The 24,882-nt window shown below is 40.0% G+C and overlaps 1 protein-coding gene across 1 annotated transcript; it reads right to left on the bottom strand.

Moving 5' to 3' along the window:
- Window positions 1-1,983: 1,983 nt before the first annotated feature.
- ifi44g (interferon induced protein 44g) lies at window positions 1,984-7,027 on the bottom strand. The gene is made up of 10 exons (XM_031859360.1): window positions 7,001-7,027; window positions 6,783-6,891; window positions 5,435-5,607; window positions 4,769-4,820; window positions 4,375-4,594; window positions 4,063-4,215; window positions 3,849-3,860; window positions 3,461-3,632; window positions 2,970-3,070; window positions 1,984-2,427 (listed from the first exon to the last, which is right to left on the bottom strand). The coding sequence occupies exons 2-10, from the start codon at window positions 6,809-6,811 to the stop codon at window positions 2,236-2,238; spliced, it is 1,104 nt and encodes a 367-aa protein (XP_031715220.1). The 5' UTR covers window positions 6,812-6,891; window positions 7,001-7,027; the 3' UTR covers window positions 1,984-2,235.
- Between the last annotated feature and the right edge of the window lie 17,855 nt (window positions 7,028-24,882).

Here is a 24,882-nt window from a genome sequence, read left to right on the forward strand (position 1 = left end):
TTAAGTATTGTTTTAATGCTCATACGTTATTACTTTTACTTAAGTAAAACTTTTAATGCAGGAATTTTACTTGTAACAGAGTATTTCTACACTGTAGTATTGCTGTTTTTATTTCTTGATATTATGTAAATTATAGTATTTAATGTAAAAATGAAAGAAGCACCTTCCTTCCTAGCTGAGAGCGGAGTGTTCTCCGCTGGCTCCTGGTTAGCAAGGTGCTCATAGTGGACAGTTGGACTGCTGAAGTATGTAAAGTACGGTGAATGACGTTTTCTCACTTTGGTGTCTAAATACAAAAAGAAACGGATGATTAAAAATGCAGGATATCTTGAACAATTAACTCTGGTTAATTCCACTGGAGAAAAAATGTATCATCCAGGTTGCACCCAATGTTCAAGGTTTAATTTCTATATAAAATCATGGAAGTTACAGTCTTTTATGCTATCAACCAACGCTGATTACTGAACACACCGATGAAATAAAACTATTAAAATCATCAATTAAAAAAACTCCATTCCACAAAAACTTTAAAGAACCATTCAATCAATAACATGACAAATTACACTTAGAATCAGAGATCACTTCCTCCTCACATAATTCTGGACTGTTAGTGGGTGAATCAGAAGAAACGTGAATTACTTTATATTAGTATGTGAATATTGTGATTGTATTGTGTTAAAAACACATTGATTGGTCCACTAGCTGCTGTCATTAAATGTATTTTATATTTCCACAGTAACAAATATTCTTCACTGTATCAAACTTTTGTTTCAAACACTGGAAGTCCAGCATCTTTTTCCAGTTATCTCTGCGCAGATTCAGGGAGAAACTTTTTTAAATAATATAGACATTTATTCCCCCTCAGACAGACAAAATAGAAGTTTCCCACAGCTTGATACATGTTGAGGCAGAACAATTACTTTCGATTTCCTCTCGGACTGACAAAGACATTGTTTGCCACACTCTCATCATTACAGACTGCAGCCAGAATGTTTTCCCCACATCATCCCATTGTTTTGCACTAGTAGCCAATTTCTTTTAGAATAATATACTAAATCAAATCAACTACAAACATGGCCTTCAATGGATAGAATTATGTGAACTGTAATATCTATTGGTTTAATCCATGTAACTATTTCTCAATCCAGGTTAAAATCGAGAGGGGCTCAAGGCCAGTCAGTTTTGGATGGATATTAATCTGGACAAACTATATTCCAAGTTTAAGAATAACACAGTACCAATGCATAATAGTTTGTTCTACAAAAGTAAACTTGATCTACAACACAACCTTGCCACACCTTCAGTCACAGAAAACAATAAAGCATTAAAAGTCCCATTCACTAACTTTAAATTAAAATTAGGCCAAATACAAAACCCTTAATTATATGTATAATAATACATTCATATTCTTCTATTCATCCTTACCGGGGCGGGTTGTCTTCTAGACAGCTGAGGAAGGTGACCAGCTTTCACAGTAGTTACTGTAGATGGATGTTCATACAGGAGGTCATGTGCAATTGCCCACAGCTGGCAGAAATGAAACTGGACCAGACTGAAATAATTTTGCCTTCAAATGAATTATCTCGCATAAAGACCAAGAAGCTACTGTCAGAGTGAGAGACGCCAATGAAATCTAAAATAAAGCTGTTGAACCTCACAGCCAACTGCCCAGCCATGATGATGATGATACTATTGTGAAGATAATATTGATCTGAAGATAAGTAGTTGTGTATTTAGTTTATTTTGGTAACATTTGTAAACTTCAAAATGCATTATGATTTTTGTGTCAAACAAGGTCTCTCCCCCCTTTGGAGAAAGGCAGACATAGTAGAACAGGTCCAGACCACTTCTAAACTTCATTCCTACATAAAGCTAAATAAAGTGTGAGAAAACTGCAACTCAAAAACACTTCTGTTTGTAAGAATGGTTCTTACATGAGGCTCACTGCCCACTGATATAAAGAGAATAGTTTACGCTTACAAATAAGATATCAAAGTTCTGGTTTTATTCTCAATTATAACATTTTTGCCATTATAATTTTGTAAAAGACATAATAAGAGAGTAAAGGTTTACAAGGTAGTTTGAAGCCACTATGTGTAACATTCCTTGGGATTTAACTGTAGCTTTGATCAAATCCTGTACACAAAACCCCTTATCCCTGAGGTTGCTTTTTAACTGTTGTGATTTAACAATTAATTAAATGTGAATGATGACTTTTCGAAACAAATGAATGTTTTAGTCTATCTTTGGCCCCGTGTTTTGGCGTGTATTGTCCTGGAAATACAGGTCAGCATACTGCAGTATGTGGTCGACGGCAGTAAGCAGAAGCACATCAGTGTTCACATCCAGGTCCAGCTCTGATGAGTAGTTCCTCACCGGGATGATGTAGGAGGTGGACATACCCAACAGAGTTGCAGCTTTACCCATCTGCAAACACACAAAAATGTCAAATGATCATCTCATCTCGAGTGGTTTGAAAAGAAAAAAAAAGGATCTGCCTGTAGTTCCTCATTTATGAAAATGTGAGCATTGAAAAATGAAATAAAATACAGTCTACACATGAACTGTTCAGATAGTTACTGACTGTTTTCAAGCCTTTGTTGGTTGGTAATTTTATATTGGGATTGACTACTTCACTTCTTTATTGTAAAAAACTAAAAAACAGAGAGTGGTCTACAATGGACCCACTGAGATTAAAAGGTTACGTGAATGGAAATACATTCTCAAAGCTAAATCTTCATTACAAGTAATTTACAAAATACATTGTAAGTTACTTATTCAGCATTGTGTCCTCACAGGCATGTTCATAAGGCATGTTGACTAAATGACAACCTTAGTGTCTGTATTATGCAATACATTAATGGTCAGGTGGTTAGAGCATTTCCATTTCTCATTGACAGAAAATTTAGAGGAAAAGTCTCAGGGTCTGGAGTTATATTACAATACGCATAAGGTTAATTTCAACCTACCATGTCCCGAATGATGCGGGTCTTGTAAACCTGGGTGACATCTTTGTATGTTTCTGAACAAATTTGGTCAATGTGGGTCAGCAGAGCCACCTGGTGAACACCTAACAAACAGAATACAAGGCTTTCATTAAGGTTTCTTTGCAATAAAACAGCTTGTTACATTCCGGAGAAATACATTACTCAAGATTTCAACAGTGTTTGCGTTCAGTTGATTTCTAAAGGTTTTAAAGCCAAAGTTGTCATGCCCTTCTGCAGTTCTAACCAAAGCAAAATCCAACAAAAATAAACAGGTCTGAAATCTTTGTGCAATATGGACTAAATGTGTAAATCACGACCAAATTCTAACAAATGAAAACTAAATTAAGGTAAAAACTGACAAAGTACTGCTTTTCCACTTTGGTTTCAAAAGTCAAAGCCCATTTTGACAAGGAACTTCAATCTGTTCGTGAAAATGTCTTTGTGTTTAACTGCTTGTGTTTCCCTTTTCTTACCCAGGTCACTGATGTGCTCCCGGAGCTGCTGGAAGGTGGTGTTGAGGCCTTTAGGGTAGGTCAGGATTTTAGAAGCATCCACCACAAAGGCCACACAGTGGATCTTGTCTTTGAGGCTTGGCCTCTTCACATAGCCCACAGTCTCTGACCTCACTGGCTGATCTGGGCTAAACTGAGAGAGAGAAATGAACAGCAACACAACTCATGTTGAGTGTTAGCAATTAGCACTAAACTAATTCTGACCTAATGATGGTGCTAGATAAAAAGTAAGAGGATCACTAAAGCTCTTGCAATTCATCCTCAGGGGAACATGAATGTCTGTACCAAATTTCAAGGCAATCCATCCAATGGTGGTCGAGACATTTCACTCAAAACCACAAATGTTTACCTCATGGTGGCGCTAGAAGAAAAGTCAGAGGACCACCAAGTCAATAAAAAGCATCCTCTGGGAATCATGAGCATCTGTATAAAATGCTGTGCCAATCCATCTGGTGGTTGGTGAGAAATATTTCAGTCTGGACCAAACAACCAACCAATACACCGGCATTGCTATCTTTAGCGCAATGCTAAAACTACAACATTACAAGACCGACCCTGCTTACCTTGTGTCCCTCAGGTGCATGACCTTTAATGACGGACATGATGTCATGGAGGGTCGGTCCGGTCATCTCTCCACCTCCCAGGCCCACCATATCGCACAATACCAGTCCAGTAGGATCCTCTCCACTCTGACCGTGGATGTTGAAGGACTGCAGCTGACACACACACACAACAAAAAGTTAATGGGATGGACGCCTAAACCATTTACAAATAAACTTAAACTGGTCTTTCAGCTCATTTGGTCCCCACCCTCAAAATAAATGTGAATTATTTTAGTGAATTCTCTCAGTTACATGTTACTGCTCTACTTGTACCTTCTTGGTGAAGCTGGTGGAGGAGGAGCCCACCATGGCTCGGTTGGTGACTCTTCCATTAAACACCGACTGGACTGAACTGATGAAGCTGGACTTTCCAGAACCGACCGGACCCAGGAGGAGAACCTGAGCCTGAGTCACCTCGCCACTGCTTGGTTTGTAGGAGCTGACGGTCTTCATCAGGCTCGTCTTTTGCCTCGATTCAAATTTAAGATACTTGCTGTTCAGCATAATTTGCATAAATAGAATAAAGGCATGAGAAGAGTGTTTTTATCTGAATGAGTTGAAAGGAATAAAGGTAATATGTTGATAGTGTTTAAAATAGGTTTACTTTTCGCTTTAAATGAATGGAAATATATTAATTTGACTGCTAGTGATTAAAATAGTTGCAAACTTGACTTGAATGTCCACGTCTCTCCATTGAGATTCCAAATTTGGCCAAGCTCCTGAGGAGAAGATGATAAGGTTAAATCAAGTATTCAGTTTGCTATGTTTCACCTCTTCTGAGGAGTGAAATACATGAAAATAAATCTAACTATCAAAATGTACCTTGCATTTGTTATTTCAATGTATTTTTCTAATTCTGTAGATAAATGGTAAAACACACAGTAATGTCACATCCAGATATTTCCAGAAACAACAACATCTATTCACACAAAGTTTGCACAACATTTAACACAAGTGTAGACACTGAATACAGACAAGTATGAGGCCACATGTAGTGACACACCAGGGTGGTGACCTACTGTACTGTATGTAAAAACTAGACGGAGAGAGAGTAGGACATACAGCTGTTAGACGTAGACGTGTGCATTTGCAATTTTAAGCACATTGTTGAAAAAATGGCAGTTTTTCTTTGTTTTGTCTTAACTGAGGATATTTTTCGAGACATAAAGGGTTTTGGAAAAGGCATTTACTGTTCGGGACTATTTCCACTGAGTCTACTGTTTATTAAAAATGCATTCAAACAATGGAGGAAAACTACAAGAGTAGCCTACATATTCAATGGCAGTGCTGGTCGTTGACAGTTTTCTTGGTGTAGAACTGTTAAGTAACTTACCTGGGAATGTAAACAAATGATTGTTCTCCCTTCTCTCTGTTGAACTGACATCTGGAACTATGCTGGAGGAATCTTTGGTGGCCGCTACCTTGTCGATAGCAGATTCAGCCGGAGCAGATGCAACATTGAAATGTGAGGATGTGGGAGCAGAGACTCCAAATGGAAAGCCACATCTGATGAGGAAAACAATAACATGCATCAGAGTAGGTCCATAAAAAGGCAAAGGAGCTGAAATGACCTTGAATGTTCTTAGTTAAAGGCCTTACACCTACAATGCTGGATATGTGACCTAAAATGTGATTAAAAATTGCTGCTGTTGAGACAGAGAAATCAAAGTGAGTTTCCCAAATAGTTTTGTGAAGAAATTTGAGTTGAGCACTAATGATGGAAATACATCTGTAATAGAACTCAACAGAAATAACACATGGAAATAGACAAAATGCAGCTGAAACCTTTGACCCATAACTCAAGTCGATAAAGTTAGTTATGAAGTGCACTCCAATGTCTGTGAGGCATAAAATGTTCTTTATCTACTTTTAACAATTTGTAAACCAATGCTGTACAATCACATATGCCTCCACCACCAACTGTAGGCTAACTATTTCTATATTTGTATTATTATTACTACATTAACTAATTAACACTATGTCAACCATGAAACATTTTTTAAGAATTCTGGCAGGTCATCGACACCAACTTTGTAGGCCAACTAATACAACCATGTTAGCGAATTTATTCATATGCATCTCAAACAATGACCAAACAAAGGTGAGGCTTTGCACTCTTCTACTACAAAACTATGTTACAGCCTATAAATGTGCAAACACGTGAGTCAATATAAGTGTTATTATAAGAATCAAACTGGCATAGAGACAATACTAACTCCAAACAAGCCAAACATTAATTGGAAGTCTGCCAATTAGTCACAAAACTGGGACAAAGGCTCTTTTGCGTTTGCTCTCTAGTCCTCTGAAAGACTGGTGCCTTTGATATGAAACTCCTGGTTGAACTATTACTGGAGGACATTAGTCCCTTTTCACAACCTTAGAGATAGTTCAGGAAGTCATGTGAAGTCTCTTGACTACAGGACAATACACACTCCCCACTTCACATCAAACTGCCTCTTTTTATTAGTGTTAAGTTTATTGTTAAGATGATTAATCCATTACGATACTACAAAGACTGATACAATACGGAGATTTCGCATGAGATAAAGTCTACAACACAGTGGATAACTTACAGTCTAACTTTCTCTGACACCCTTCGTGAAACTTAACTAGCGTTGAGTTCACCTGCGTAACTTAGCGTCGCGTGATAAACATTACCTTGGTTTTTAACATTGTGTTACCTGGTTTTTTTTACGAAATGTTCCTGCATGATAACCGCTGCATGTAGACGTGAACACCAACAGCCGTTAAGAGGACAGACGGGACGATACAGGAGAGGCGACTCCCTTTCTGAGGAAAAGAAAGTGAAACTTAACAATCAGTGTCAATGGTGAATGATAATCAGCACTGCTGTGAGTTCTGTGCACAGAGCGAGCTTGTTGTTTCAGATGGTCCAGACCTGAGAACCCGCCCACCTCCGAGCTCAGTGACAGCTCTGTCTGATATCAGGCAAAGCTTGTTGCTCTCTCCAAACAACACAATGCTTTTGGGCCACTTATGATTAAGTTTGCATGCTGAGTATCAATGTAGGCTATATAACGACTGATTACCTTAATTGCTGAATGAGAAGATTTACAACACTACATTTTCGTTTCACGATAAGGGCTTTTGCAAACTGTAAAGAATAACAGCTGGATATGTTTGTAGAAGTGACAACGGTGGACAAAGTGCTATGAATATCCGTTGAGTAGCCTCATGAGTTCATAAGCCATACATCAATTCTACCTTTTGTGGAGCTTTAAATGTGCAGTTTCCTCAGTAGTTAGGACCTCCCCTCTCTATGGATGGTTGCTTTATGTCTATTCTACTCTACAGAAGGGGGAGGTAGGTTTCACAAAGGAATTAGTAACATCCTCACATTTTGGTGCAAATGATGTTATGAAATTTTAGCTTACATGCCCAACACATGCCCTTTCATTCCTCTAACACATTTATACTGCAGGAAGTGACACTGAGTTTATAATACAACAGTTTATAAGTAGCCTAATATGGAGCAGACTGTCTTCAAAGAGGGACAACAGGCTGCTCATATGTGAAGGTAGACTGACTGTGTTGGTGAACATTGGGACGAGGACATCACAGCAGAGACATGCAGGGGATGATTTCAATGTGCCAAAAGAAGACGTGCATGCATTTTAATTGTCTTAGAGGTACATTAGGTCAGAGTATGGCGTCAATAAGTTTCTGATATAACTAGTAACTATTTGTAAACTAGATAAGCTGTGATGACAGCTGGACTATTGAGCGGGCCATTGCATCAAGATGAATATGCCTAATCAAGCCAGGGGGCCAGCCACAGTAGTTTAGCCCAAGTAGGTACAATGTAGCCTGTCAGAGGGCCCAGTAGATTCATGACAACACAGCCTGACACATGTTTTTATTGTTTCTACTCATCTTATCCACTAGTGGGAGCTCTAGTCTTGTGTTTGAAGCTTGATGCTGACCCGCTATCTGACAGCAGGGGTCCACCTGTGGCCACCCTTCATTCTCTTTCCTCCAGCCTGATATCCAAAACTCCTACACATGTCCTTACACACAGTCAGTGGCATCACTCAGTAGCTTTTCATAACTGAATGTTTTGACCTGAATATTACTCTCTAATTAGTGGTGGTGATTGCTATTCCTTGGATAAGAAAATTTGCTGTGTGTGTGTGTGTGTGTGTGTGTGTGTGTGTGTGTGTGTGTTTCTTGGCTTGTTTCAGAGACGGTTCATTTTGCAGCTTATACTGTGAATGAAAGGAAATGAAGCTTGGCTAAAGTTCATTCAGGAAGACTTCTCATACATGTATTCTTCATATTTATGCATATTTCCCATGTTTTCAGCACAGTCAGCTGACTTTGGTTGTTTTCACTTATTCACTTCAATCTGTCTTATTTCCCCATGATCTCTGTTAATTGATCATATCGTTGCTATTTTACATTAAAACTGGTCTTTTTCCTCTGGTGTTCATCAAAGCAGCCTCCAGCTCCAGGTCCAGTGAGCCCTTTAGGAATCCTGCAAGAGATCCTATCTATCAGGTCTTCATGCGTTAAAATATCACCAAATCATCTCCATGTTTATGCCCCCAAAATAGACTTCATTGAGGAAAACTTTAATACAGGCTTCATGAGGTCTAAATAACAAATGAAATCATATTTATTGTTGTAACTCTCCTCACGTTTCTCTTTTCTGACCAGAGGTTATGGTAGCGAGGCTGAGAGGAGGATGCTCAGTCATCAAAGTTAAATTAACATTTTAAAATAGTTAGCAGGTTCCTTCAGGTCAGTTGTCTGTCATTCAGCACGGCTTTATCAGGGCTATTTTGGCTAGCCGCTTGCGACTAATCAGGCGTAATAGCAGCCCACAACAAGGCACAGCTATTTATTATGACCTTGTGGTCAAGCCAAACTTTTGCTGTGACAGCAAAATAGTTTCTATTTCCAGAGCCCCACGTAGAAAGACTGGGAGATGTTGAGCTGCGTTTTGGAAGGAGACATAAGGGTTAAGTTAGGAGATCCAAAACAAGCAGGAACACCTTGCATACTTAAAGGGTGGATCCATTATTTTTTTTTATGTTTTTATATAATTCTGTGTTTTTTCAGGAGTGTTCCTTATGTATTTAAATAAGACATTAAATACATTTTAGCGTCAAATGGCTTTTTTCCCAAGCCCATCTAAAAACGTCTTCCGACGTAGAGTTCATGGTAAATGTACCCGGCTAATATGGTTGTATACGGTACAAATCCATAGTCAGTGTATTACCTATAGAAACTTAGATGGCAGTCAGCACGCTCCCAGTTTGGAGAAGCAGACAAGAATACTGACACGAAAGCTAAGCGATGTACGCCATGTTCCGAAAGTAACACAATAACACTCACCAACCAATCAGGTAGCCGTCAACCAGCAACTCCAGCGTGTTTTTGTCAAAGAAGTCTTGTGGCTTTGAAGAGAGCGATACAACGGCTTCAGTTCACCATCAAAAAAGGCTGTCTGATGGAAAGGTAAAGCTGTGAAAAATAATTTAAATATAGCGTACCCTTTTTAGGTGGTCCTATGTAAAGTTGGCCATAATATGTTTTGCTGCTGCCCCAAAAGACAGCTGTACTTTGCTTAGCTTCTGCGCATCAGCATTGTTCATCACTGCTTGTTGCTTACGCTTGAGTGGGCATTTCCATTGGAAAAACCCAGAAATGGGATGAAGTCGACCTTTAATGTTCCCGAACAGTAACATGCAACGTTCGAGGAGCCTGAGATCAGTTGGAGCTTCCTGGTTATTAGACTGCAACACACGAATCCAAATTGCAACTTCCTGCGGCCTTGAGGTCATGACTGGGTGTCATTAAAAGTGATTGTACTGTTGATGGCTTGACAGTAAACATTATCTATAGGTTGTTATCTGTGGATGGAGGATGTTGCTCTGAAAGAAACCAAAACACGGCAACTGTTCAAAACAGACCACATGATTTAACTGTCCTGCAACCAGAAACTGGTGAAATGTATTTATAAATACCGGTATGTGTAATGTACTCTGAAATGACTTGTAGCCAGGCCTTTAGAAATACTGAGGTCAAGAGTCTTGCATGTGACCTTTATGGATAATAAATGTTTCTTTGCAGTTAGTCTGGTTCAGTAGTCTTCTGGTTATACAATGGACTCATTATCAGACATGCATATTAAAAAGTGTTGAATTGTTTTATATACTGTATAATGTGCAAGCAAGCATAGAAGTGTAGAGAGCAGGCACATTTTAAGCAAATTCAATAATGACGTAAGCTAGACAATGTTAAACGTAATCATATCAGACCATAAATACCACAGAATCTTGCATACTGGAGTTTTAGATTTCAAAATAGAAGCAGTGGCAGGTGCAGAAGCTTACTGTCCTCTCAGCTGTGGTAGTCGTTTTTTGTTTACAATGATCATATACAGTATCTCATTATTAATGTAGAGAAGTAATGATTTATTAATTGTTAACACCTTTACAGCAGCTCCTTCTCATCATCATCATCAATCTGGGGCTGTGAGTTTAGGAAGTTCAGACAGATCCCGCTCTGACTCAGCAGCTCCAGCTGATATCAGTGGAGCAGAGAGCTGCAGGTGGGATGGGAGGAGGGACATGCGCCGTCTAAACAGGGAGCTGTGCTGACCAGCAGTCTGTTTTAAAGGAGCACCCACACCACCACCACCACTCTTAGCGACTCCACCCTGGGTGCCACACACGGCCTGAACTTCTGTCTCTCTCTGCTGGCAACCCTTCCCTAAAGTACACTGACGGTTGAAATGAAAGCGCTGGGTGATCTGGGTAAACAGGTTAGAGCTGAAGAGACGGCAAGGAAAAACAAAAACTGGAAAACACATTGGATGCTGTTTGCTTTTGCGATTATTGTGAAAGTCAGATATTGATGTAGCATCCATGAAAATCAGAAAACTTTGTACTTTTCATTTTATATATTTAGATGGAGGATGAAATAACATTTAAGCTTCATAATCGGTATCTAATGAAAAGTAGAAGAAGATATTATGCCTGTTTTACATGATTGTTCAGCTTTTTTGTTCATTGGGTTATTGTGTTCCAAATAAGATTTTCTTTGTGGGATTTTGGGCCTATTCATTTTGGGTTTTATTACAATTGTTTTTTTAAATACAAGAACGCTGAAGTTGTGCCTGTGCTGTCCGGATTACATTGCTTCAAGGAAAATTAAAACAATTATTTTTTGCACCAAGTATGCATGACTCTGGTAGACAAAATGATAGATGATTTATATCATGGATAGAAAAATTGGGATGTGATACGCAAAACAGTAAATAAGTGTTTTCCTGTCTCCTGTATGTAGATGATCACTGATGGCAAAATGTCTTTTTCATTATTTTTGTTCAATACTTCCATTTTTGTTTTTCTATTCTTCTCCGATTTATTTTTCTGCTGAACTCTGTGACATTTGGGTTTTGACAGCTACAGGTTGGCCAGGACATGCTGTACAGACAGCCTCTGATCATGTTCACAGTGCCATGTATAGAGAGCAGCCGGCTAGAGGGAGTCACTACACTAAGTGTAAGCGTAACGTGAGCCGTCTAATTCCTTCATTTGAATGGAGAGGGGATAGCTTAATCTAGAAGTCATGTAATGTGATGAAAATGTGGTTTATGATTGTAAGGTTGCAGGCGTTGGTGGCTTTGGAAGCTACTTTGGGTTAAGAAAGAGCTGCATCATCCCCTGTTCTTCTTTAGCAACAACTACGACTGTGCCTTTGAGCAAAGCTGCTGTGAAAGTGATGTACCTCTTTCTCAGTTTATGTTAGAGGCAAAAAAGGGAGTGAGGAAATCCTACCTTAAAACTATTTTAAAAGTATATTTATCACTTTGTGAGGTAAAGTTTATTCAGCAAGCAGTTAGATTGATTGACATCTCCCACTAATGACAAAGTGATAAATGTGATGGCCCATTTTTGATTACCTGCATACAATTAACAATTCCCCATCACAATGTCCACTGTGAAGCAGTCAGTATTTCCTGTTTATTTAAGGAACTTTCTAAGAATTAACGGCTTAAAGGTAAAGTGTCCCTGAAGGCAACTGCAGGTACAAGCGTGACTGTGTGTTTGCCTTGCTGCATGTTTTACTGAAGCCTGCTCCATGTCTGGAGCAAGTAAAACCTGTATATTATACAACATCATTATACAGTAGTGTATATGCAGTATTTGTTCTCCTTGATCCGGTACAGTCTGTTCTGTTGCAGTGATACTTTCAGGATGTTTTGATGACTTCTACTCTATGCGTACTGCTGCAGATTATTTACATGGCTGTCACTCAGGGTGATCCATTTTACAACATATGTGTTGCAGTAATTGAATCATCTTCAGTGGGTGGCTTAGTACTGGAATGGCAAAGGGCCGATTCAAAGGTCTTAGGCACGATTCTTCCCTCAGTCAAAGTGTCCTTGAACAAAAACACCTCAACCTCCTTTTTTACTTTGAGTAAAAACTTTAGTTAAAGGCACTTTGATCCTCCTCCTCTCCTAGAATGAGTAATATGGGTAAACATGACTGTGCTGTTTTCCCTGCAAGTTACAGTACACAGTAACATGATGTCAAATGTTATTGTATCCACCTTCTCCAACCATGTCTTCTTCCTCAGAAATTGATTGCAGATACTTTGACAGCCAACCAGAGAATATGTCTGACTTTGTTATCAGTTAAGGCTGTTTACACTCAGGGATCTGCTGAGATCTCCTTATTACAAAGGGATTGTTTAATTACATGTAGTTTTGTTTACAGGGGAGAACTACAGACTCAAGCTGGAGATATTGTCGAGCGGTGGAAAGAGAACTTTCTGGGTGTGGGGATCTTAGTCCTTGCTCTTTGCAGATGATGTGGTTCATCAGACTGTGACCTGCACACACTGGGCCAGTTTGCAGCTGAGTGTGTAGCAGTCGGGATAAAGTCGTAACCTCCAAGTCTGAGGCCATGCTTCTCTGCTGGAAAAAAATTGTGCCCAGTAGTTTGGGAGTGACTACCCCAAGTGAGGGAGTTCAATCATTTCAGGGGTCAAGTGGGGGTACAATGGAGTGAGAGGTGTGGCATCAGCAGTGATGAGGGCAATGTACCGGACCAATGTGTTGAAGAGGTTGCTGAGCCGGAAGACAAAGCTCTCGATTTATCAGTCCATCTATGTTCCGACCCTCATCTATGGTCATGAGCTTTGGGTAGTGACCGAGAGAATGAGGTTGCAGATAGTGTCCAAAATGAGCTTCCATCAAATCATCCGGATTGCTCCTTTGCCTTGAAAGAGGCCAGCTGAGGTGGTTCGGGCATCTGATCAGGATGCCTCCCTTTAGAGGTCTTCTAGGCACGTCCAACTGGTAAGAAGCCACGGGGTAGGCCCAGAACACACTGGAGGGATTATATATCTTGTTGGCCTGCAATGCCTCAGGGTTCCTCATGAAGAGTTGAGAAAAGTTGCTGGGGAGAGAGACGTCTGGAACACCCTGCTAAGCCTGCTGCCCCCTGTGACCCAGCCCCCGATAAGTGGAAGATAATGGACTTATAATGGATTGTTTGTTTGTTTGTTTTGTATTTTTACACTTTGTGGTTACTTTCAGAAAGTGTTATTCAAATGTAAGTATAATGATCAGTTCTCCCCAGTCTGCTTATGGGTGGAGAATCTAAATTGACGGGTGTGACGAGACGGTTAATCATTTTCATGTATTTAGACAGGATGTGCTTGATGATGTCACTTGAATGTCTCTCGGTTGTCATGGTCTCAGACAGACAGCTGCCTGTGACTCACCTTGTGTCATTATAGTCATTATAGATACCTGGGGTTTGCCACAATGGACAAAAATATATATTTACACCTATCTTAGCAATTTAAAACCACAGATGGCCGTGGCAAAGAAGATCAGTGTTTGTCTGGTAAACATGTAGCTGCCAGCTGCAGCTGGCGGACATGTAGTTCAACAGGTGGAGCCATGCTGCCAGGGTTAGAGATTACATTTCTACTAGTGCGACCAGTGATGACAGCTGTGTGCTGAACAGGACAAAAGCATTCACCAGTTACAGTAACGTGTGACACAGACTGGGATTTATGTGGCTGAGTAGTGTGTGTTATGGAAGAAATGTAGAAATGCAAAGCAAGAGATCATTTCTACTTTTGCTGTTAGCATTTTTACCAAACAAGGTTTGCAACTTTTGAAGTTTGTCTATTACTTTACCTGCATCTATTTGTTCGCTGTAAAATCAGAAGGTCGAGTGATTTGAGATCACCTTGGAACCAAGACAATTTGTGGTGATCCAGAGATTCTTGCTATTCCAGGAAATTAAAATTCTCGCAGTAAAGTCCAATATATAAGATTTCCATAATAGATATGGAACCCTATCCTGAACAAGTCCATATGAACAGATTTTGAATAAATCTAAATATAGGGTTGGTAATCTATTAAAAATGTGTTAATGTTGCTCCACTTGGATGTTTGACCTTCACTGTGCAGAATGATGTGCAGTTTGACACGAGGAGGCTGTTTTGCTGAGGGGGGAAAAGGTGGGTGGAAAGTTGTTCTTTGCTCACCTTCAATCTTAGTTTAAGACGTGTATGTACAAGCAAAATCTTGAGACGTCACAGCTAGTTTGGAAGCCAATCGTGGTCCAACATGCAACTTACACCGGTTTGTTGTGGACACTTGAAACCTCTGTTGTAGAATAACCGTAGAAGACATCATTTAAACTGTTACTTTGAACCCAGCATGTATAAACATAGTTAAAAGATAAACTGAACTTTGCCCAGACCAGACAAATTATCAGTTGACCTGCCAAGAGTGTCAACCTGATACGGGTCGGAGAAGAAGGGATGAAAAGGAGGGATGAGCGGTCCAGATGTGTTCTGTATTGGTTCAATCGAAGGGATTTGATTGGTGGACTGTGACGTAAAGTACAGTCCACCAAGGGTATAAAGTCAGACGTTAGATGTCTGACACTTCGGATTCGTTGTAAACATGTCCTTGTGCGCACAAGAATAAACGTATCTCCACTGGTTGCTACTCCAACAACTGCGTCTCTTCTCTTCATTTCGGCCACAACATAATGGTGGTGTTTCTGCCACAACACCCCCAGCACCCATACACGGAAATGTACTTTTTAAGTGAAGAAGCAGACACCCTGTGTTTAGCAATTTGGAAAACATTGTAAACTTATTCATAATGACTGAATTTGTCCATGAGGACGAAGAGTGTCTGACTGGATTCCCACTGCCAAATAAGAATGATGATTGCAATAAATGGACAAGCATTTAGATATACAAAGATTAACTGTGACTTGTATAACAAGAAGGTCTTGCACTGCTGGTCTACATGCTCAGCAAATCTGCCTCACGCAGACTGTAAACAAGCCTTAATTGGAGAGTCAAACTATCAAGTGGCTCCATGTCACCAGAGCCGCTTGTTTGAGCACGGGACTTTCGCACAAGATCCTTTCATAAACAGCTTTTGGAATGAATATATTTTTAAGAGAGTTGTTAAGAATATATATGAGAAGAGCCAAAGATAACTGGGCACGAATGTGTCGCTAGTTGGTGTTGTACGTTCATTTCAGCATCTGCTCAAACTTCTTTACGGAGCAAAGTAGGATTCAAAATGTCTGTCTGAATGTTGTCTGTGTCATGATTTTTAAAGTGATAATCTACAACTTGTTTCTGTTCTCCATTGTTGGTACCTGTCGCTGTTGTGTCTCTGCACTGCATCCACTTGTAGACATGCTTTCAGGAAATTAATATAACTTTAATCTTATAGTGCACTTCATTTTAATACTTGAACATGCTGTACTAAAAACAGAAGATACAACAGTACATATTTGGTTCAAGAATCTTCCATCAGTCTCTCATCTCAGCTGGCTGAGCTCTTGCTTTGTGTGAGATATCGCCGCTGACAGTCTCTAATCCGTCTGGCCGGTAGCCTGGAGGAGGAAACAGTGTTTACTTCTCCAGACTCCTCTGGCTGAACAAATAATCTCTTGAATAGCAACATGCAGACATTACTATTTCCTCTCTGTTTGGCCTCTACACAAAGTTGATTTTCCTCATTCTACACTTACGGTTTTGAGTACTTTGCCAACACATTCTCAATCCCAACTCAACTGATCAACTGTTGTTGATCAGTCGCCATACACTTCCAACTATGACGCTCTAGGTACCCCTCTAGCATTAGTTTTTGACGTGGCAGGGTTACATGCATAATGTCCTTTCAAAATAAGCTTCCATCTTTACAGGAAGTTAGGGAGCTCCCTTATGTTTGGAAGGAATTTCCTTCGGGAAATTAGGGAAACTCGTAACACCTGGTAGCTACGCTGTGGCTGTACGGAGGTAAACACAGCTAGCTGCTCGCTTTCTGATCGGATCTTCATCGCAGTAAGTTACGCTTTACCCAGTAAACATGCCCCTTCACTGGTGTAACATGTACTTGATGTTGTGGAGGTATTTATATGCATTTGTCGTACTTTTCCTGCCTGCTTTAAGGCCGGTTAGGGAGAACGTAACATCAGAGCGCTATGCCTAAGGAGGGTTAGGTTTAGGCAACAATCACCCCGACTAACGACTCACGGGACTAGTGGCTCATGTGATAAAATGTCAAAGTTTCCTTTTAGTTTTGCCTCAGACACAAACAGCGGTCTCCTGGATGTAAGTCCTGTGTTTGTTTTACTCATCCACCTCCCATCCTACACGCTCTGGTTGGACTATCTTACTCTTTCTACGACATCAGTTGCTGTGACTGTCTAATAATGACGTGGGTCAAACAAAACAGGACTTTTGTTTAGTTTCCTGCAAAACCAAAAGTAAACATTTTGTCACGCCAGTCATTAGTCAGTTGAATTGTTAGTGTCATAACTCAACCACGCTGTTTCCCTAAAACGAAGATTTTTTTTGCCTAAATCTAACTTCCTGTGATGCGTTAGTCAGTCAACTTAAAGTCAAACATGCTCTTTTCCTAAACTTAACAAAGTCGTTTTTCACCTAAACCTGATTTCCTGTAAAGACGGAAGTTTATCTTAAAAAGATGCTACATGCGTTGCTAACGGTGTTTACAAAATGAACATTTAAAAAATCTGGATTTCACACATTGAAACCATTTTGATGAATTATTCTATTTTTTTTGCAGTGCATCATCACAGAGTAGTGACTAAAGTACGCAGCCAAACATCTGTAAAAGGGAAATACGAGAAAAATAAAGAAGAGAACAGAGGGAAGGAGAACACAGGAAAGAAAAGGAAAAGATGAGGAAGAAGTGAGGGAGAAAATTAAATTAGGAGAGGAAAAGAAACAGGACAGGCAATGAGATGAGTAGAGTAGAGGAAAGGAGGAGGGAGTGAAGCAAGAGACAAGAAGGGGAAGGGGGAGAGGAACCGGTCTGAACCAGCATAGGCTGACTCTGGGCTTTATAGCCTTTCTCACTTCCCTCCCTCCTCCTCATCTTTCCTCTGACTCAGGCTGGCTGAACTTTAAGCTCGCTGTCAGGCACTTATCACCAGGAACAATTTGGATACACATTCCCAAAAAGTGTAATAGGATCCACAGCAGAGTAAGGCTGTGGCAGGGACAGTGGTGGTGATGTCAGGAAGATGCAGGACGTTACACACTTCTGGTGGAATAGTTTGTTTCCTGGCCACATATTTGTGTCTGTAATTTGTAGATCTAAATATGGAAACTATAAAGATTAAATGGAGCAGTGACACTTTGAGGAACGTGTATCTTCTTTCAGTATTACTGTCACTGGGCATGGTGAGGACTCAAGCGCAGACAGCCACATGCAGTGAGAAAAAGGGTTTTAATGAAATACGAACACACACAGGGAATCCAAGGATGAGACAAGAGAGCAAATTCAGCAGGACGAGGCAGGGCAGGCAGACGTGGGAAACGAAAAGAAATACACAGAACACAGAAGGCAAAGCCTGATCGTGACAATTACTGCCTAAAATAAGTGATTTGTCTTGACTTTCTCTACTTTCATTACATGGAATGATTTGGCTGCCTTTGGTGCTTATGAGGAGAAGAAGAAGCTGATGAAGATGATGATTATGTTCTAACTAATGGGCGTATAGGGTGTATATGCAGCAAATGAATCAAGGCAGGAATGTAGAAAAGACTGGTTGTGAAAAAATTTTTTTAAAGAAATGTGAGGGGCCTCGCAGTTGTTCTGCCATTTGGGTTTGTTCTTTAGAAGATGAGAGCTGTTAGAAAACCTTGATAAGAGAAGGGCGGCCAGGTCAGAGGCAGTGGCGTCACCATCTCTGGGATAAGCGTCACTTGATGTAAGCTAAGATCACAGGACTCTTCCGAACCGAACCCACTGCTCGGCTCAGCCACCAAGTCCTAAACCTACTGCCCTGGAAGAGTTAATTCTGGCTGTTGTCTGCACTGGAGAGCAGACATCTCCTATTAATAGACATTACATTCATATCTTTCCTCATCAGAGCAAACACGGAATCACAGCACATCACAGCCAGTTCTATTATAGACCGATGCTGTATACAAGTTATAATAACTATATAAGATGAATAGTAGCCTTATATACAGCCCAGTCTCATGGCATTTTGTAAAATAGTCACGAAATAAATCTTTTGATTTAATGTACAGTGTGACATATTGTCCTTTTTTATTTTCGTGCCGCTTAGCACAAAAACAATGTCAAAGGAAAGTCAACTAAGATCCTTTTACGTGGTGGACACACAAATTAAAGGCATCCATGTGACTATGGTCAGAGGTAGTGACATAGTAATACATAATGAGAAAGGCCATGGTGGGGGGGAGGTGGATGGGTCCAGAAAACACAGTGAGAGGCTGGTGTTCGACACCGCGTGTCACAAAGTGTTGTTCTGAGGTGACGCATTCATGAAGGTTTTTCTAAACATAACTGGTTTTGTTACCTAAGCTTACCTTTTATTTTGAAACAATTTGTGTGCCTCAGCACAAAACCAATATATAAAAAATAAATATTGCATTTTGTGACTACTTCACGAACTGATGAAGAATGAGTTGTTATAGAAGCTAGTGCAGCCCGTTTCAGAAATGATGGTCTTTAACATTGTACTATTTACTTTTCTTGTCAGTCTTCAATTTGTTATGTGATGAAATTCCTCATTCAAAGGCTGAAGAAATGAAAGTTAAAGTGTCTTGTGATGCCTCAGAGGCATTTCTACCATGAAAAGACATCAAGGAAAAACACAGAATTTAAAGTTGTAAGATGACTGACTGAGTAGGAAAGATGAAAAAATATACACATTTCTTTTTAAATTGGGTGATTTTACCTCTTTGGACCCTGAGCGCGACAAGGGGCCCCAACTTGTGGATCTCTAGCCCAGTAGGGTGGAAGCCCTCAAGGAGGTGGTCAGAGGTCAGACTCCTGACCTCTGACCTCACCCCATAACTCTGCCAGGAGCCTCACTACATGCAGAGCAGTCATCAATCCACTGCTGTGTGAGATAGTAACTGCTCTGTGCTGACTCAAAGGGTTTATAATGCTTGAGCAAAGGCAGCTGTGCTGCTGCAAAATGCAATAGGTCCTGGTTTAATTCATAGCACCGGGAGGAAAGGATGAAGGTACTATTTACAGCATTTGAAACATCAGTAATTCCTATCAAATTCTTAGTGGTACCCTGCTATAAATTGAATAAAGAAACAAGACCATGGTGCACACCACTGTTCACCTCTACAGTGAAGGTGCCCTTGATGAAGACACACAGGTGTGTTGCAGTGAAGCTCAGTTGCCAACAGTAAAAAACTCAAGTTGGTTTAGTGGGTGGATAACTGGTTAAAAAAGCACAACGGCAGGAATCACATAACTCATCACATAACTCTCCAGCTGCATTTTATTTGTTCCTCAAGAGAGTAAAACATCCTGCTGAAGACATGGCCGTGCCCTTTACGGTAAATATCTAAACAAATGTCCCTATTTAAAGCAAATGAGGTTGCCTGCTGTATTCTGCCAGTAGGAAAAATCCAGTTTTCTCTATTTTTAGGTGCCTTGACATTAAAAGAAACCTTCTCGTAAAAGTTGGTCGAAATACTGTGTTTCATTTGCTGGACTTTGTTTTCCTATATAGCATTCAAGTAAAGCTACAGGCTCTCAGAGGTCATAGCAAAACATTCAGTTTAATTTTTTTTTAAATCTTACAGAAAGAGTCAATGACCTTTAAAGTTGAACCTCTATTACTTAAGGTTCGACACCTCCTGATGGCTTTTGTTGGCCGCAACTATTGTGCAAATATCTTTGTTGCATTTTTGTTTCTGGCTTATTTTAACTGCAGAATTACAAGTGAAACAGAGCTTGTAAACTAAATACTAAAGAATTTACAAGCAGCCTGTTTGTTAGACTAAGATCCAGCCAGCCTGCCAAAACAGAGGCTAGAATGTAGGCATGAAAAGGGAGTCAAAAACAATGCTGTAACTTAAACTCAGCAGAATGGACAGCCTGAGGTTTTCACAACTGTGAATTCAATTCAATACATGTTTATAGTGACAAATACATGTTTATCGTGACAAATCATAAAGGAAGTTATCTCAGTGCAGAAACTTCGAGCAGAACCAGGCTTCGGGTGGGCGCCCATCTGCTTCGACTGGTTGGGTTGAGAAGAGGATGTAGCTTAATATGAGCATGAGTGCTTCACATGCATTGGTCACTGAAATATTTCGGCATCACAGTGCTGTTATGTGGTGCCACCAGATTTCAAATATCCTTCTTCTCACTCGGACAGACAAATGAACAGAAGAAGTAAACGCTCCAGACATTAAATAAACCTCTCCTGCTTTGATTGATGTGAGCAGATTATTGGATATGCACAATGTTGTACTGTAGTCCCAAAGAACAGTGTGAACAAACACAGTCAAGATTCTGCAGGGCACTCATAGAGCTCAGCTGTGCTTCTTTCCTCTAAACACAGCAGTAACTCTGCTGCTGCTGGTGTTTGAGATGAACAGCTGTGCAAGTGACCCGTCTCTCAGTCGGTTCAGCTCATTGCAACAAGCGCGCATAAAACACAGAGCTGCTATATGTTGAGCTTCTTAGGGAAGCTTGTGTAAATAATCACTGTCTCATTCCATTGTTTATCGATTACATACATCTGCTGCACGCTCGCACATACCATGTGAAAAGGTCTGTAACGGGGTAAGTTGGGTAATTTGGAAAAAGGGAACAACGTAGTTTTATTTGTCTATGCAGAATGTGTTATATTGTGAAAATGTTTGCTCTTACTTATTTTGACTCATCAGAATTCACAATCCTTTAACTTTCGCTTCTGTTTGTTGACCACATGGTGACAATAACTGTGTGTGCACTTGAGAGCTGTCGTTATGTGCCTCAGTTGTGTCTGTCTGTGTACATATGTGTGTGTCAATAGGGTGATGCATAAACCAGTATCCGTATGACATGCCTATCTTAGCCTAGATTCTTCACACAGGGAGAGGCGACGGCCACTGCATGCATTCTCTATACAGATATCTGCTGGGCATGTCAGCTCCAAATGGCAGTGACGGCGCAAAATGACCCCCCTCTCCACACCACCTCCACACCCTGAAGCCACCCGCCTCTCCGCTAACCTCACTGTGGAGCTGGGCCAGTGAGAAGCAGCGCAAACCGGCATGAGCCAGTGCTGAGAGCTCCATCGAACCCCGCCTCCTCCTTCCTCTGACTTCTTCCTCCCATATGTGCACACACACACTGATTAGTTAGTAAGGATGGCCAGCTATTGTCCATTTTCCCTCTGATGTCTGACCCTGAACTTCACATCATTCCCTAACCTAGGATGGACTACAGTGTATTTTTGCCAAAAGAGCTTTCAAGTTTTTGATTAGAAGTTTGATGTTTGATGACTCAGACCCTTAACATGATACAAACAGCATTTAAAAATAGTTCCAACATCACCATCTCATGCATTACCTAAACATTTTAATTTAGAAATTTCAAGTTTTGATTTGAATTAAATCCTAATTGTAATCTCTTAAACCATTTCTAAACTAATTTTTAAGAAACCCAAGTCTTTATACTGTAAAAGACTGCTCAGTTCACAAAAATGTTCTCACTTTGGCACTACAAAACTCAAACTGGTACTCACAGAGAGAGGAAAACAACAATACTCACGTACACGTACTGTACATACACACACACACACACACACACACACACACACACACACACACACACACGCACACTTCCTCCTCTGTCCGCCAGACACACTATGAACTCTAACTATCTCTAGCTGCACAGTGCTAGGATGTATAAGCTTTTAAAACTGGATGGAAAAAAAATCAGATTTCTCTGTTAAGACGGAGAAGATGAGCTCTTCCTGGAAAATAATTAAACATTGCCTCAAAAATACAGTGTTATCTTTTCTATCCTGTTAATGAACCATCTTTAGTGGGGTTGGTTGTTGTTTTATGGGCAAAACTTATGTTGTTTAGATGTAAGTCTGGTGAATGCAACTACATCTGTTAATTGCAGTAAAATAATTTAAGCCACATTGCCAGCATGTGTTTCTCTAAGAGCAAACTCAAAGTTTAGCCTGAGTGGTCCAAGTTTACAAGTTTACAAGGCCTTTTCCTGTTGTTGGGGAGCTGTGAGGTATTTTGGTTTGACAACTTCCCAGTAATTTCCCACTCGTTCAAAGACACTCTTTTAGCTTGACTCCTTTTCTGTAGTTTTTAAAGGGAAAATGTGAGAAACTTCCTCAAATTAGCACAGATGCTGTCACACTGTAAAAATACATGCAGCATTCCCTGGACTTTAAAGGTATCCGCACAAGCCTAACCCACTCTTTATTAAAAGTGAATTAACATGTTTTCACATATGTGTGTGTACTTCAACTAGTTTTGTTGTTTACTTTTTGTTAAAGCAGCTTTAACTGTAAGTGAGTGTACAGGAGGTCAAGTTCGACAATATTTTTAGGACATGATATTGAGATAGAGTAAAAAATATTTTTAATCACCAAATTCTTTTCAACTCAAGAGGATATTTAGTTCCCAGTGTCAGTAAAGAGGTCTACAGTGTTGAGGCGGTGGTGGGTAGTCAGTCACATGCTCCAACTAGCACAGGAAACAGGAAACACTTTTCTCCTCTCACCATGCGCAACATGCATCACAACACAGTGGGTTAGTGTGTTTCGGAGTGTGCGTCTGCCAGCAGCATGGGGGAGCATGGTTGGCTGAGAGAACTTGCAACAACCAGTTCAAAAGGTCACATTGTACTTATTTCACCAGGTGCACGCTCATTTTGCTTGATTAACAGTTTCAGATTCAACCAATCGCTCCAGAGCCACATCACTTCTGATTAACACTGATATATCAACACTTAATGACACTGAAAACTTTACTCTATATAGTGTTTTTTCTCTCATCTTGACAATCGTTTAAGTGTGGCTCTAAGCATTAACATGTTGGGATAACAAAATACCCAAATCCTGATATCACACAGTGACACTATGGAAACAGATAAGTGCCAGCAGATGACAATGACATACATTAATTGGCCTAATTATTGGCCTTAATGAAAGGTTGCATTAATACAACTTAAAATTGAGACATCCTGCAAACTTTCCTAAAGCCGTAAAAAACTAATTTGACAAAAGGATCAATGAATGTTACTGTTATAATAATGAATTCCATGGATCAGCTTTTTCCAGAATAGATATAAACAAATAGCGGGTGCAGAGTTTGTCCTGCTGGTCAGTCACCCACTTGACAGTAACCTCTCACCCAGTAGCTGGATGTCCCAGGGTTTCCTCTGGGCAAGGCCCTACACAAACTATCTGCCCTCTCACCTGGATTCCACTTCCTGCAAACACTGTTTATAGGAAATGTGGTTCAACTGGTATGAGACAGATGCTGCAAACCATTGCATGATCTGTTTATAGTACATATTTTTCCACAATGGCTTAGGGTTTAGCAGGGTTTAGCAGCTCATAACTCATTTCTCAGTCCTTCTCTTTTCTATGTAGAGATCACATGTTCTCTGCATATTTACCAAAAGCATGTTGGGTATTTGGGATTCTCCTGCTATTGTCCTTGTCCAAGAAACTGACCTCATATTGTCCCTGAGAAACTGCACAATGGCTGCCAACTGCTACGAAATAATTGGGATTGTTTACATGCAGAGCATGGTTTCTAGCTTGGGCATTACTAATAAAAAGCTTAATTTTTTTGTTTTTATGGTGAAAAATACAAAGAGCTGACTCATTCTGTGTTTTTTTGTTATTACAAAAGTTGGGAAAAAAGTGTCCACACTCACTAAACTGATTCCAAAAGCTCCAAACAGTTTGACCTCTTCTTCATTGTGCTTCATTGTGAATTAAAACAAGACCAACTAATCTGAAAATGGTTCAATGGAAGTTACAGTGGATTCCACAACCACTATTCAACAAGCACAATAAACACAAAATTGTCTAATTTGGCTCTTGAATATATTATATATAATATACAACAAATACGAAAAATAAACCTAATGAGAGCTAACATAACTTCATATTAAACTCAAACGATAAGTACGCTTATGGTGGACATATTATACAGTCAATGTTTCAGAGCTAGTGCTAGGCTGTGATTTATGGGAGTCCAAACTCTTTTCCACTTTTTCATAACAATCCAACTGAACTTTCATTTTCCCTCTCCAGCTGTGAATCCCACGAATCATTGAATGTCGTTAACAGCCAATAAACACACACACACAAAGCACCTTTGACAAACGTATATATTTGAAAAGATATGTGGAATACACAATACATTGCGGTCAAACGGGCCACAAGGTTTCCATTCTCATAAACGTTTCCAATAGTC

Source organism: Anarrhichthys ocellatus, unplaced genomic scaffold (genome assembly GCF_004355925.1).
Source record: "Anarrhichthys ocellatus isolate YVR2014 unplaced genomic scaffold, GSC_Weel_1.0 scaffold22, whole genome shotgun sequence".
Lineage (NCBI taxonomy): Eukaryota > Metazoa > Chordata > Actinopteri > Perciformes > Anarhichadidae > Anarrhichthys > Anarrhichthys ocellatus.

Coding starts and splice junctions, on each gene's coding strand:
- ifi44g (XM_031859360.1), bottom strand. CDS start 6,811: ATGCAGGAACATTTCGTAAAAAAAACCAG. Junction 4,821..5,434: donor TCATTTGTTTACATTCCCAG/GTAAGTTACTTA, acceptor TCTTCTCCTCAG/GAGCTTGGCCAAATTTGGAA. Junction 4,216..4,374: donor CCACCAGCTTCACCAAGAAG/GTACAAGTAGAG, acceptor TGTGTGTGTCAG/CTGCAGTCCTTCAACATCCA.